Raw genomic sequence first — 15995 nt, forward strand, 5'->3', positions numbered from 1 at the left:
GGTAGCTACACAGATATGCCATCGACCCCAATAGCTCCTGGTAGAACAGCTGCATAAGAAAAATAAAACAAAAAAACAAGCCATCGACCGTATGCCAAAGGACAGGACAGCTGCACGCACGCACGCACACACGCACACACACACGCACACACACACACACTGACCCTAAGGCACACGACAGCCATCCACACACAGGCAACTGCTTTGAGAGTTACACAAGGAGGAGAGGAGTGCCACATATCCAGGAGGTGACAAGTGCCACACTCCAAGGGAGTGACGAGTGTCATACAGTAAGGAAGTAATAAGTGTCATTTATCAGTGACTGAAAGCCCCATACGCGAGTACATGAAAAAAACACCCTCAATTACCTGGAACCGAGCAAGAGCTGCAGTACAGTGGTGAATAATGCGATACATCTGGGATCCAACAAACGCCTCTTAAAGAGGAGCTGAAAAATATGTGCTACGCAGCAGCAGAGGCAAAAAGTGTCCTTACAAATCTGGCTTAGAATGGGCACAGAAAATCTGGGGAAAAAAACGTAATATATTACTTAGGGGCCGGGAGCTGTGTGGTGCTACGTCTGACGAGTGGACGATTGTTGGAATCAGGTGAGGAAGGAGAGCACTATCACGCTAATCAAGGGTCAGGAAACCGTGAGCTGCGACACACAACGAGTGGGAGTGTGTTAAATATCAAGGGCAAGAAGGAGAGGACTGTACGAGAGATGAGAAGACTCCCAGTGGGTCGTTTGAGGAGACTGCCCCTCACCCGGCAACAAAATGAGGCTAAAATCTCCCTCTCCACTGTAGTTAGTTAACTACCTAATTAATTACGCTGGCAAGCTTCTTCCGTTAGTTACGCGATTCCTGGAGGTGCAGACGACCAACCAATTAAGGTTAATTGGCCTACCCTCTTCCTCTTTCCCCCCCCTACCACCACTACCTCTCTTGAGAAACATGGCTTAATTCCCCATCCGGCAGAAATCGTGGGGTCACAAGTAGTCACTCCGACCTTATCTCTGGTAGGGATCAGGCCACTTGTGAGAGGTCACTTTATTTTTTTTTTTCACCCGTAGCTCCGAAAGGAATTAAGGTCGCACTTCGTAGGATATTAGGTCTAATAGGGGAGGGGGTGATGCAGCAGGATTGGGAGATTAGCAAGATGGCGGCGCATCTTCGGCGTAATGGGGTACAAGGTATGGATAGCAGGCGTCCAGTTCTTGTCACTAGTAATGGCCAAAATCATATGCAGTGGGCGTTCTGTCCTTGGCTGTGGTAATGTCCAGGTCGTACGTACGGGGCGTTCTGATTTTAGCTCTAGTGAAGGTAAGGAAAACGATGGGTAAGCACAGGTGTTGGGACACAGTGTGGCAACACAGGAGGGAGTGTCATACACTACGATACACTGTTGAGTGACTTTTCAGACAATCCTACACTTAGGACAACAAAGGAATACAAAGATACAAAGAAATGCATCGGAATTCAAACAGCAACAGACCACTGGGTCCTTTCCAGGCTGTCTGTGACAGTGGAATAGAGTTCAGAAACTCACAGATTAATGTGGTAAAAGTTGAAAGGCGTACAGATAATTCGGATGGATTAATCTCAAAATTGTCACCCTTTCTATGGAGGCGCAAATCATGAAAGTCGTGGACTTGACGCAAAGTATTTCTCAAGTCTATTTCTAAACGTCGTCTACAGTACTGCTAGCAACCACTCTACTTGGCAAATCGTTCCAAATGTTAACAATTCTGCCGAAGAAAAACTACTTGGGTAAACTGGACATAACATTGGATATCACCATGCAACGAGGTCGTGTCCTTGTGTCTACATCGTCTTATCAATGCCTCCATATTACTCATAAGCCCTGGGACTCACGCGGAGCATGTCGCCGAGACGTTTTCTTTGCATTAGATGTTACCTTATGCCAGCCTCAAGGGCTTGTTCGGATATGCGAAATTAAGGTATTATTAATCTCCTTTCTTTCGTTTTGTCCCCAGTTGAGAGAGAGAGAGAGAGAGAGAGAGAGAGAGAGAGAGAGAGAGAGAGAGAGAGAGAGAGAGAGAGAGAGAGAGAGAGAGGATCAATTCCTTCCTTGTTTCAAAGTCTGACCTAATCTTTTTTGTTTTTGTTTTTTCTCGAAACCTAGATGAACGATCAATATTTTCGGGTAATATCTTCACCCATATGACGAAGAGATCTGCACACAAATACATGCTGAGCGATATACAACTGCCACCATAAGACATGTGATGGTAAATGACAAGAAAGAGAGGATTTGAACTAACCTACACTTGTGATACTAGTGACAACGAATACCTGTAAGACATACATTACATAACATCATAAGTGATATAAGGAACCGGACTCTCTTACTATTAGCTAGACAATCTAGCGCGGTGGATATGGTGTCGAAGCTTCGAAAACCTTAGCGAGAGAGAGACTCTAGTCACTGCACAAGAAATCCCACGGGGGGAACCATAGAGAGGAAAGTGAGGGAGGGAAGTATGTGAATGGTATAGAGAATGGTACACAGTGACCGCCGAAGACCGAGCCAATCTGTCGTTCTCACGTAGGAAGAAATATGATGATGTTCCCAGGTTGTAAGGACACAGTTCTCAGAGCTTACTGGTATTCAAGATGTTGAACCCTGGCAACCAGCACGAGCAGCTCGCTTCCCTAGCTTATCAACATGGACAATTAAAAAACATATGTTACTTAAAATGTGAACTTATTACACAATGTTTGTCCCACCCCCCCTTTTTTTTTGGTAAAATTCTACCTATCTTTTCGCGAGCGGAGGACAATGTTTACGTTATCCAGCTATATTAGACTCTTGACGTGTTGTGAATTTAATGAAGCATTGTGTTGTTCCCTGGGTATACTGTTGCAACAATCTCCTTACGTAAGAATGAGACCTGGTTTGAGCTGGTGGTGTACATATGACCCTTTCTCTACTGGGAAACGAAAACAAGAAGTTACTGTTATTTGGATGTGTCATTCCCTCCCTGTACTGTGAGATTAAGACACTATATTTGTGTTGTCTAGCTTCAATACTACTTCCATGCGCTGCGAGATTAAGACACCCCACTTGCGTTGACATCATATTTGTGTTGCCCCATACTTGTGCTGTCTTGCTTCATTATGCCTTTCCTGTGCTATGGGATTACGTTATCCCGTTGGTCTGTGATGTTTGGCTGTATTTCCCGTCTTCTCTGGCCGAGGACAATATAATGCTCTGTATCTAATATCCACGACCTTTCAAGACATCCACTGGTTCTGCTACATTATAACACCCCCATTGGAAAGATGAAGTAACTAGTGCCACCTTCAGAAGGGCGAACGATTCTCAGTGTGGAAAACAAACGTGGGGAAAATGACCCATGTACCCTTTTGGCAATAGTTAGGTAGCGCCGATCCACTTGCGTTCCACCTTTAATCGTCATGCCTTTATCTTTGGGTCTAATACCAGTCTCATCACTCAGCTCTAGCTAGTGGAGGGGAAAATTAAACCGGATGCCTCCAATCTAATTTTAGCCTTTAAAATAATGGCTTAGTTAAGCTACGGAGTGCGAGTAATAAATCCCTTCACCTGAGGCCAACGCCGGTAGGAGGGAAAGAGAGAAACAATGAGAGGCGGTAGGACGCCAACTTCAGCAGTGTTGGCTATGGTAAGGTACTACAGTGTGGCCAAATAACGCATGAAGGCAGTTGCTTCCTGCACCCAAATCATTCCTCGGTCATGGTGATGTCTGAAGGACCAGCTGCTGTGGTAAGTTAGGGAAGCTGAAGGAGGCAAAAGCAGTTGGTCAACAGCTCTTTAATCAAGTGTAAGGATCGTATCCATGATATGGAAAATACTGCCTCCTACTATGGCTTACAGAGAAATAATTAAGCCTTCGTCAGTATTCTCTCACGACAATGTTGAGACTCGTTTCAAGCGTCTCTTGTTGGCGAGGAAAAAAAGAGATCTTCGTTTGGCACTTTCCTGTATTCCTGTTTTTCTCCAAAAGTAATACAGGTGGGGAAGATTTCCAGCCCTCCCGCTCTTGTTGGTATGTCAATATAATAACGTGATTATGGACTGTTCATTTTTTGTTCTCTGGGAACATATCCTCTCACTGGATACGAGACCCTACGTCTGGAAGAGAAGAGAGAGCGAGTCAGGGGCTGTGGGGAAAGAGCTGCCACACGGGTCAGTCGCAGGGTCAGTGGTGATCTGAATAAACTCCAGCCCACACAATTAACCTACATCATTGTGCAAATGAACAATTAATGGCTGCTATGGTACCACTGTTCCAAACATAAGGCAATGTCAGACGTAGGAGGAGGCAAGACGACCAGAGAACAACCTGGAGGTACCACTGATGCCTGCCACAATCTTTCGTTGGGCTGCTAAACTGTGCACAGAGTAATCTCTTTGCAGTTGGGGCCATTTGGGATCCGGGAGTTGAATTTCGATCACGATCTAAGGCAACTTTGGGCCCGGTCAGTTTCTCGTCGTCATGCCAAGCTCAGGTAGTGGCCAATGTACTTCAAGAGGGATAGCTCTGGAGAGTCACGAGGTGTACAATATGGTGTGGAGAAGGAATGTAAGTCGAGTTGGTGTCTCATACACCAGCATGTACGACCGTTTTCTATATTGCGGACGCTAAAGAAATCGGAGTATAAACAATTGTATATTGCTCCCAAGTTTCCGCTTTCCTTTCCGTTGTCGTTTAACAATCTTATTCAACGGTCTATTATCATTGCTCATTCTTGCTTCTTCTCTGTACAATTGTATGCATTTTCGTTTGGCATCTTTGATATTTTTTTGCGACCTTGGACAGTAAGCAATAACTAACGAGTAAAAATCATTCATGGGTTTATAACCGTGATACAAAGTGGTACGGTTAAGCATAGATTAACAATTTTGTCATCGATCTACTTTTAAATACCCTGAAACGCGAACACATTTTGTTTTTTTCACAGCAAATGCAAAAGACAGACGTCATGAAAGACGCAAAGACCCTGAAAGAAAAAGGGAAAAAGAAAACAATGCAAGAAGATTAACATCTGCAGGGATGTGGAAGGCATCGTAGATGTTAAGAAAGACATAAAGGTAACGAGGCCCATTACTCAGAGGCGCTGGAAGAAATAAATCATCGCGACTGCATACTCTGAGGCTGCCTGTGGCCACATGTTAATCATGGGACGCAGCGGCCAACCTAGTCGAACCGCATGGTCTTCGAGTCTCTCAGACTATAGCTTAATAGGGGAGTCGTACAAGCAGCAAGCCAGTCCTCAGGCGCAGGAAGCCGAAGTAATATGTACAGAATGGAAAGAAAAAAACAGCATCGAAGTGTTGATAACGAGTCAAAATTTCGATATCAAAATAGGGAAATTGATAACATTGATAAGTTGATAAGTATGACTACAGGATGGATCACTCATTTCCCTAATCGGTGCAGTTGATCAGACGCAAATCACCGAAATTTATCACTTTCACATCGAAAACAAATGTTCTTCCTATACATTACCGCCTAAACATGCTAGGCACTCAGTTCTTTGCAACTACATTAGACACTTCTCATCTAAAAATTTTTCACAAAGACTCACCAACTCCCATATCCCGCCTCTGAAATAACGGCAGCAAAGACAGGATGATATAGGGAAGAAATGCGACAAGACTGTACGATTACTTACTTTTGGGTACGGCAGTGGACGTCATGAGGAAATTAATACACGCCGCTCCTGTGCCGTGGCCGAAGATGGTGACGTTGTCCGGGTCGCCTCCGAACTCGGCGATGTTCTCCTTCAGCCAGTGCAGGGCGGCGATCTGGTCCATGAGACCGTAGTTGGTGATGGCGCGGAAGTACGGGCTCTCGTTGGTGTTGAGGAAGCCTGCGGGAGAGAAGCGCACGGTTACACTGTGGGGCAAAGACGAGGAGGTGTGGGTGTAGTGAGATGTGGTGAACGGATGGCTAGCAACAAATGTGTCAGTATCTATCTTATGTAATCTTTCGTACATATACGAACGACAAATGAACATATACACACTCATACACCAACACATACACATACCTGGATTAGGCTGGTGTGTGTGTGTGTGTGTGTGTGTGTAAGCACAGAGTAAAGACAGGGTACATACATATACAACGTTAAGGACAGGGTAGCACGACTGTATAAACTTTTCTCCCAGCTACACATTAATAACAATCACAAACAGCAATCAGAGCTACAAATACAACCATGAAACACTAGCAAATACGTAGACAGACCAACAAACACAAGTCTCTCTCGGATCCCGGACATCTGCGGAAGTCTGTTCATAACAAGACACAAAGTTAAGTACTGGTTTAGGTTACCTACACACTTCGAGGTTCCCGGCCAACAAATTTAAATGAATATTACACGATGGACCTTCAACTCGCCGACATTGTTAAACTCGTATAGCAGGATTAATGCTCAGTTCTCCGAGGGCTTTACAACTACCTTCGAGGCACGATTCTCATACGCCCGAGCACGTTTGCAGAGAGCCTTAGAAACGTTCTTAACGTTTTCCTCCATGTTCTTCCAGTGTTCCAGGATATACAGTCTATGTTACACAGATGCCATCCTGGAACGTTCCGAGCACGTTTGCAGAGAGCCTTAGAAACGTTCTTAACGTTTTCCTCCATGTTCTTCCAGTGTTCCAGGATATACAGTCTATGTTACACAGATGCCATCCTGGAACGTTCCGAGCACTTTTCCAAAACGTCTCCATGGCGTAGACTCTCACAGCACATTACTAATACATCCTCAAGCAAGCTCGATAAAGGAACCAGACACCCTGTGCGTTCTAATAGTCGACTTTCTGCGATCTTTACACGACCGAAGCGTCCCCAACACGCTTCTAGCATGACCGAGGCCAACCTTTTGTGTTAGGGGCCCCCTTTGATTTCTGAGGCAACGTGTGGCATGCATTTCCAAACGTGCTTATCCTTGCTTTCCGATATCGTCCCTCTCTACAACATCACTTGCAGCAAAGCAATGACACCTCTTGTAACACCCACAACATATACCTCCGAGTGCGTGTGTGTGTGTAAAATCTTACTCCTTCGTTTACGTCTGGCTATCATTACGAAGACACTTACCACTCAACAGCACTACACTCTGTGGACGTACACGGACACACAGCACCACAACACTTTATATATAACCTATGGACCCCATAGGTTATATATAGATGTACTACTTGGCCAACTTCCTGAGAGCTGGGAGCCTCATATATACAGAACGGGCACCTGGTACAATAAGTTAGTATATGGAGGGGGAAAAAAAATATCTTGCTTCTACTACTTTACGTCTAGTTCACAGTAACGGGAAAAGATGTGCCACTGTATTAAGCAGTCGTTCACTCCCCTTCTACAGAGCAACCACTCTCAAGTCCTAAGTTTTCCTGAACTAATTCTACAAACTTCCAGTGTTGGGGGTAAAATGAATGTGTTTTTCCCCATACAAGACACAAGTTGGGAGTGTGTTATGTATGTATTTTTTTTCCATCTTTTTTTTTTCTTCGTAGTCAGACTTGTGCAGTAGAGTTTTGGATGTTGGACAGAGTTAGGGCGTGGAAAAGGAGAGTTGGAGAACCTTATTTTTTTTTTTATACTAGTCTGTACATTTCATTGTCTGTAATTCTTTCTATTCTTACCACACTAAAACACATCACAAACAGCCTCGAAAGGATCCACTGGGCTGTTGATGTATGTTTTCCATTTGTCATTGTCTTCGATTCCTGATTATAGAGGTAGCAACATCCACAATCACCGCCTATAACATCACTGACAACCGATATACAAAGCATCCACAACACAACCTTTTAACACCGACCAACAACATCCCCAAAAGGAACAAACACAGCGCAACCAAAACAATCCACAGAAAAAAGAAATTCCGAAGCAACACACGGAGCAACATCACCAAAAACAACCTCCCACAACATCCCACAATACAACACTGTCAACATGCAACACTGGTGGGGACATCCCAAAAACAATATTCACATCATCCGTGGCAACATTCAAAGCACAGCTTTAAGAACATACGGTGCAAGATCAGCAATGTCCATTGCAACATCCTCTTTAAACTCTCAGCAGCAGCGACTACCGAACAACATTTACAGCACCAACGGAAACAGCCGAAGATACATATACGACAGATCTCACACACTCACCTCCTCACTAACACCCAATGGCAGACTTGGCACATCTTCAATAACTCCCACAACACAAACGCATAACTACAACACAACTAGAGCAAAGCCTCTATCATATCCATCAAACACAACCACATTAACAACAGTAACACACATAACACAATTTTAGTAATACAGTCAATATATCCATAACATTCCACAACATATAACTAATCTCAGTAAAACAACAGAAACGCAAACAATTCTACAACCATATCCATCACACAATCACATATAAAAACAACCACAACATACCACAGAAAGATCACAATACGGTTGTAATACATCCACAACAATAACCAGAAGACACCAAGGGCAAAAACCACATCATCCCCACGAAGACAAAGGCAACACAAATTTATCAAAGCCGACACAGCAGAATCACTGGGACCGCAACACATTGAAACTAATTCACGTCAGCACCTGCAATACATCCAACTGAAAAACTAACAGAGCCATCATAACACACAAGCCAACCATAGTAACCCCTGATATATATTCTTATGTCCCCACCCACAACAACACATATACAAGAACACCTCAGAAATAATTACAGCGCACGTACTCCCAAAGAGGACCCCCTCACCAATGCCTACATCCGATTCCACAACAACGACTACAGAGAATCAGTAAGTCCCCAAAATATCGCCCACAGTATCCACAACACTATCGACATTAATCTCCCTCCATAAGCTGCATTTTTATCACCTACAACACACTATACGGGTTCCTCCTCAGCGACAACCACATCAATACCCTAAACATACCTAGGACGTTACCGTCATCAACACTTACATCAACAGAGACCTATAGAGGACCACATGCATCAGACCTACCCCATCTACACCTGTATTATCAACACTCATGCTTGCAACACTCGCAGAAACACCTACAACCACCGGCAAACACCCTAAACCCAACAGCAACACACAATCATCATCCCTAAGGAAGACAACTCTGGTAACACCCACAACACAATAACATTCACAGTTTTACACAAGAGTCCTGAAACACCTACAACCTGGTTACATCAACCTCTACAACAGCCCCTGAAGCAACACACAGCACCTCTGCACTCAATCCGCAACAACCCACTAAAGCAACACTCTTCTGCATCAATATGCAACACTTAAACTAATGGTCTCATCCCCCTGTAGGTCGGAGTTTAGTTACATTTCCTTTACCATTCAGGAGATTGTCAACATGGGACCAGCGCTTAACGAGACGAATCAGCGGACACCAAGGCCAAGCGAGAGGCTCAAATGCCTTTGAGAGCTGTGTCGAGAACAGAGACCGCGAACGCCAAAGTGATGTAAATGATAAATGAAGACAGGAATATAGCAGACTGATCGAAATGAAGAGAAGAAAAACTACTGATGAAAAAGAAGCGAAAGATAAAAAAATTTCTGGTGTATAATCTATATAATGCTTAGAAAATAAGTTTTGTCTACATGTCACGGGCACAAAATAAGTGAGAAGCGAGGACAAAGCAGTTTGATCGGTATTAAAAAAAAATGTTTCCTTTTGAATGGTGCGTAAAAGATGGGCTACGAAATGTTTATATTTTTCTAAGGGCAGAAACTTTCTCGATTGGCTTTTTGCGACAAGGAAAAAATATCAGTGAGTTCCCCCTTTTTATATTTACAGAAATCATATACGTTTTTTTTTTCGTATATATTTGTCATTTCCTGCGTTAGAGGGGTAGCGTTAAAAAAAAAAAAAAAGAGATTGAGCCTTGGAGGGAATATCCTTATTTTGGAAAATTAAAAAACAGTTGGGGAGGATTTCCAGCCCCCCGCTCCCTCCCCTTTTAGTCGTTTTCTACGACACGCAGGGAATACGTGGGAAGTCTTCTTTCTCTCGTATCCCCAGGGAGAACGAGGCAAGAATCCCCGAAGAGATGGTTGTGTCAGCTCTTGATGGGATCGCCTTAAGTGAGGCCGGTAGAAAACTTCGTCGACTCCTCAGCTCCGTATATATGCTGGCAGTGAGATGACTGGCTTCTTTCAAGAGGTGAAGGAAGAACTACGCAAGATGTAACTTGGAGGGAAGCCAGCAGATTGTCTCGCGAGGTGAAATCTACAGGGGGGAAATGTTGCCTCCGTCCGCAAGGGTTGGGAGGTTGTGGTGGATGTTTCCTGCCACCTGGGATTTCGTGGAACCCAAAGAAATCTGGGGATTATAACCGTGCTTGCAGACAAAGCCATCTCAATGGATGCATCGAGAGTCTGTTATAACGAGTGCCTTTACCTCTTGGAATTGCCACTCTGTCTTCCCTGACGGGAAGAATCCTGAAGCCTCCATGACGATTTTCCTGGAAAAAAGAAATATACATACACTGGGCCTTCCAGGAGGGCTCTGTTCTCCCTCCGCTAAAAATAGGTCTGGCTGGTGGGAGGAAGAGGGGGAGGTAGGAAGGTTGTGGCAAGCTAACTGACCCAGTGTTTACGCTTGGGTCAGGGTGGCAAGCTGCCGTGCCGGATACATAGCTATCCCACGAGAGGGGAGGATTGCTGGCCCATGGGAATACACTGGAAGTATTACTGAAGGTCAGTACTTTCAGGACAAAGGAGTGCTACATCCACGCCTGTAGAACCGGGGGGCGGTGGGTTCTCTCTATTCCAACCTTCAGCGCAGTCAGAGGAAGCAAGGAGGTGGTCTTATGTGAGGCGAGAACCTCATCGACACGAGACTGCACAACACGTGCACTAACGATGGTATGGTCTGGCAGAGGGTGGCTTGTCAACTACCGGCGGCTTGACCCCATGCAAGACGAGTCCACTAACAATCTACAAAGACAGAAACCAGAGCTAAAGTTCTCGATATATCTTTATGATAACCACATCCATTTGTAAAATATTCCGATACAAAGTAATAAAACTGTAAAAGGCCGGTAAAGTTGCGACGTAAAACGAAGTAAAGTTTGACAAAGAATCTTGAGGAGGAGTGGTTACACTTTTGTAGAAGACACTGAAGGCTAAGACCGAAGAATCAACGAGGAGCAGCAATGAAAAAAGAACGAAATGAGGTGTAAACCGAACTATACACTGGAATAAATGTTAGTATGTAAACTATCAAGAATGAATACAATCACAAGGAAAGACGTCAAGAGTCAGAATAAGAATGTTGAAAAGTATCAGGTATTCGAGAAAATGTTTAGTTTTAAAAGAGACTGTAGCGCTGGCTAGATATATTGAGAACCGAGAAAAAAAATTCCATAAGAAAATGGCGAGGAAAATTTTGAATAAGACTGACCTTTAGCTGATACTATGATGAAGGACTTTTACTGTATAAAAGGTGGCACCGTCGTGACAAAGGCGGAGGGAGCGAGTGTAGAAAAGAAATGCTCAATGTCAAAGCGGATGGACTTCGAAGCCTGGCGCGTATTAAGTAGAATAATTTATCGCGAAGTCTCCATCGGCGAATCTAATCTCATCGGGGACGCGTATGATTACGAGAATCTTAATATAAACAGGAAGATATTTGGAATGTCCCTCCTCAGCATCTGCACAGCGCGGGCTTGCAATGAGAGCCAGAAAATCATGAGGAGACTCACCGGGTGTCTTCACCTTAGGGAGGATGAGGAGGTTAAAGAACTCTGCATTCTGCATGAAGCTACCGAGGCAGGAGCTGGTTCAGTCTTTCGCCGTCGTGATCCCACGAATGTCAAAACAAACGAGGAATTCACCACAAGTCACCTCGATCCTACTAGTCTCGAACCAAACGAGGAAGTCATCACAAGTCACTTTGAACCTACAAGTGTCAAAGCAAACGAGGAATTCACCACAAGTCACCTCGATCCTACTAGTCTGGAACCAAACGAGGAAGTCATCACAAGTCACTTTGAACCTACAAGTGTCAAAACAAACGAGGAATTCACCACAAGTCACCTCGATCCTACTAGTGTTAAAACAGACGAGGAAGCTGCCACAAGTCACTTTGATCCTACAAGTGTCAAAACAGACGAGGAAGCTACTACAAGTCACTCCCCAGTGTGTCCAGCCTTAGCACAAACTATAAGCTAACGTTGCGTTCTCGCTCTTCCTTAACGGTGTCCCTCCCTCCTTCCCTCCCCCTCTTTCGCTTTTTGAAATGTTTCTAGCAGTGCGTTTCACGAACTATGCCTCCCAGCTATTCCCACAACTGCACTCGCACTAAAATGTTCCAAGTGTGACTGACGTGCATGGAGGTGGTATCCGCTGAGCATCGCTCTGACAGCCTTTGTCGAAAAGGACACAAAAATGTGTAAATACCACAGCGAGGCGAAGTATGGTATACAAGAGAATAGGAGTTCCATCTGGTCGTGTATATGACTTTAACGTCATCTTTTCAGTGTAGCTTTGGTGTATGTCGACAATACGAAGTGTACACCTCTCGGTATCATTGGGCATGAAGGCCTTCGCAAAGCTTAAAGATAAGTGAAGGTGTATGTATTAGTACGGGCACGGGTTTAATGTCTATCTGTTACGGATAAGTGATGTATGTAACACTGTGCGTATTCATAAGGGCACCGGTCAATGTCTATCTGTTACGGATGAGTGATGTAGCGCTTTTCTGTCTATCCCTTTTTCGACACTTGCTCAAATTCAACGTGTGTACTCCATGCAAAATATGTATCAGCTCTGCAGTTCAATGCGAAAGTTCATAGGTGTCAGCTGTGACAATTTTGTTGTGATAAGTGCGAAATGTAATTTTCGCTTCTGATCTGTGGATCTGTTTCCGTGTTAAAAGTCTGCCGTTTATCCCGTGGTGGCGAGTCAGTGATGTTGACAGTTGTTGACGCGATGAATATAATCATAATACTGACACTAAGGAAAAGTTTAAAGCGTTCATGGTACTGTATCACAGAGGTGGGGGTCTCATGACACATCCGTCATTGCTATAGCTGGCAGGTCACCTAATCTGACACGGTTCGTCTTTCGTCATTCGAGTAATCCAAGGCTAAAGCTTTTCGAGTAATCCAAGATGAACGGCTAAAGCTTTTCATCCATAAGTTAAGCTGGCAAGCGTATGGTGTTAACTACAACATTAAAGAATACGACAGAGCGAAAAAAATTTTTTTTTTTTCCTTTTTTTGACATCTACAGCCATTGCTGCCGGTTCGGAATACTGAGCGCTTTGCCGCCACAATGAATTCAAGACACTAAAGTATAATAAGCTTATCATTTACATTGCTAATACGAATTCGTTGACAGGAAGTCAAGTGGAATGTTTGATATCAAATCTGGGGCCCCCGAAAATGAACAGACAGATCGTGAAAACCGGTTTCATATATATATATATATATATATATATATATATATATATATATATATATATATATATATATCTTTGACGCAGCGCTGTAAACAGGATCAGGGAAATTATGGACTCCTTTGGAGAGAGTACTTTAGGAGACTGTGTGTGTGTACTCCCTTCCGACAAATGGTGATGATATAGCCTCGGTGATGGCGATTTCCTTTCCTGTACTCGAGGTGTAACCACACGCAGGCGGAGTCCGGTAACACACACACACACACACACACACACATAAACCAATTATGAATAAAGAACTGACGATTAGAAGAGCAACTTGACCTGGCAGACGAAGAAATGCTGATGGAAATGAGCAAACTTTGAAAGAGAAAAAACGAGAAAATGTAAGGAAGGGGGGAAAATACGAGAAAATGTAGGTAAAGTGGGGAAAAATACGATAAAATGTAGGTAAAGTGGGAAAAAATACGAGAAAATGCAGGGACGGGGGACAATAAATACAAGAAAATGCAGGAAAGGTGGGGTAAAATACGATGAAATTTAGGGAAAGTGGGACAAAAATACGAGAAAATGTAGGAAAGGTGGGTCAAAATACTGGAAAATATAGAGAAAGTGGGTAAAAAATACGAGAAAATGTAGGGAAAGGGGGACAAGAAATACGAGAAAGTTTAGGGAAAGGGAGGGACAAAAAAAATACGAGAAAATATAGGGTGAAAAAAGCATGGATGGTTCTGTGAGTGTGTGGTGGTGGTGATGGTGTGTGTGTGTGACAGATCACTCAGTTGGGCCGCGGTGTGTGAATGGGAGGCTGAGGATGCGGTCCATCTGTGGGGTGAAAAGGGAGACGACTGCACATATACATTTTTCTCCGCCTCCTCCACCACTCAAGGTATCTCCCCCAAGGATGATACAGCCTCCTTCGCTACTGCGATCTGCCGCACTCCCTCCTCAAGTTCCACAGGAACACTCAAACGTCGTTCTGATGTGTTGGTGGAACAGCAGCACCCTGTACTTAACATCACTTAGCCCAGATAAAAATTGGAGACATTTCCTCCCCCCCACATGAATCTACAAGGGAGATAGATAGATAGATAGATAGATAGATAGATAGATAGATAGATAGATAGATAGATAGATAGATAGATAGATAGATAGATAGATAGATAGATAGATAGAGAGAGAGAGAGAGAGAGAGAGAGAGAGAGAGAGAGAGAGAGAGAGAGAGAGAGAGAAACATATGGACTGACTCGATTTTTATTATTTTGTTACCCCTTTGTGACCTCTGATATCCTATTGCTCTACCGCCGACACACATCGAGCATTTGAGTGTACAGTAAATCATGGCTGGGTTACCTGGACAAATCACTCCTTATTTCCAATCACCACCTTGGATCTAGGCTGGTTCTAACGAGTGTCGAGCAGCGTTCTGTGACTGCAGGGGTGACTGAACTGACTGAGCTGCTCGCCCGTGGTGTATGAGAGCTTACGTGGCAAACGCTTAAACATCAGCAGCAGCATCAACTAGCAGCAGTAACAGCAGCTTGGCGCACCTACCTACCACGCCCAAATGTGAGGAGGGGCGCGCCCCTCCAATACTCTTAACGTCTGCTGTAGCAGCCAATACTCTCTGTAGACGCCCGTCAGAGCTGCCCTAGGCAGAAGCACTGCAACTGAAGCGAACCTTTCGTGTGTGTGTGTTTACGATAAGGCAGCTACAGTCATGTAACTGACACGAATGTCTCCTTGGCTACTCATCAATCCTTTCCAATTCCCTCGCGAAAAAAATATACACATCTCATCTTAAGGACAGTCGAACAAGCGTCCGTAGAAAAGCACTTTAAACGATTCATTATCGAACGACGTATATACACGATCGCTGATGCCTGGACATTCGAACCATTTTTGATTACAGGTCGTACGATTTCGTGACTATAAACAAGCTCTGGACGTACGCATGAAGGATGGGGGATCGAAAAGCGAATCGGATTCGTCATGGAACCAAAGCTGATCGGGGGTCGGGGGGAAAAAAGACCATTACTTCCCCCTGACTTTTGTTTGACGAGAATGAAGCCATACCAACTCATTCTGGTGATCCGAAACATACAGTTCGGGACACCGTGTGCTTCGGGATGTGGGTAATACCATTTACCCCGTGAATCCCGCCCAATCCACTATCCCTATTCGTCATGTTTTTGACACATTATTTAATGAAAGTCTGTAAAACAAAAACATAAAAAAAACATGATTTACATTTGTTTTATCTGCGTTTTTGAAATGTTCGAGGGGATTCAGAGTTACGTGAACCCGTGTTTGAAATAAAATGGTGCTTTACATTGTGTTGGATTAGGTACTGATCGGAATTATAAGAGGAATTACATAGGAATAATACCAACGAGATTTTGTCAATAGCTGGGCTATCGCGTAGCAGGCGAGTTATGTGTGCTGTCAAGGGTAATGTGCCAGATGGAAAGGTAACAGGTGTGTGGACTGAAAAAGGCAGAGGGCCAACAAGGCAGAGGGCCACATGT

At 44.0% G+C, this 15995-nt stretch overlaps 1 protein-coding gene across 3 annotated transcripts in view; it reads right to left on the reverse strand.

Annotated features, from left to right (window-relative positions):
* The window catches only part of LOC139754258 (neuroligin-2-like), a 158272-nt gene that overhangs the window by 65699 nt on the left and 76578 nt on the right, over positions 1 to 15995 (reverse strand). For all 3 annotated transcript variants that reach the window (XM_071671609.1, XM_071671610.1, XM_071671607.1), the window contains exon 3: positions 5685 to 5882. In XM_071671609.1, coding sequence (XP_071527710.1) covers positions 5685 to 5826 — 142 coding nt within the window. In that variant the 5' untranslated portion in view covers positions 5827 to 5882. The remainder of the gene's footprint in view (positions 1 to 5684; positions 5883 to 15995) is intronic.

The sequence above is a fragment of the Panulirus ornatus genome, chromosome 16 (assembly GCF_036320965.1).
Source record: "Panulirus ornatus isolate Po-2019 chromosome 16, ASM3632096v1, whole genome shotgun sequence".
In the NCBI taxonomy this organism is placed as follows: domain Eukaryota; kingdom Metazoa; phylum Arthropoda; class Malacostraca; order Decapoda; family Palinuridae; genus Panulirus; species Panulirus ornatus.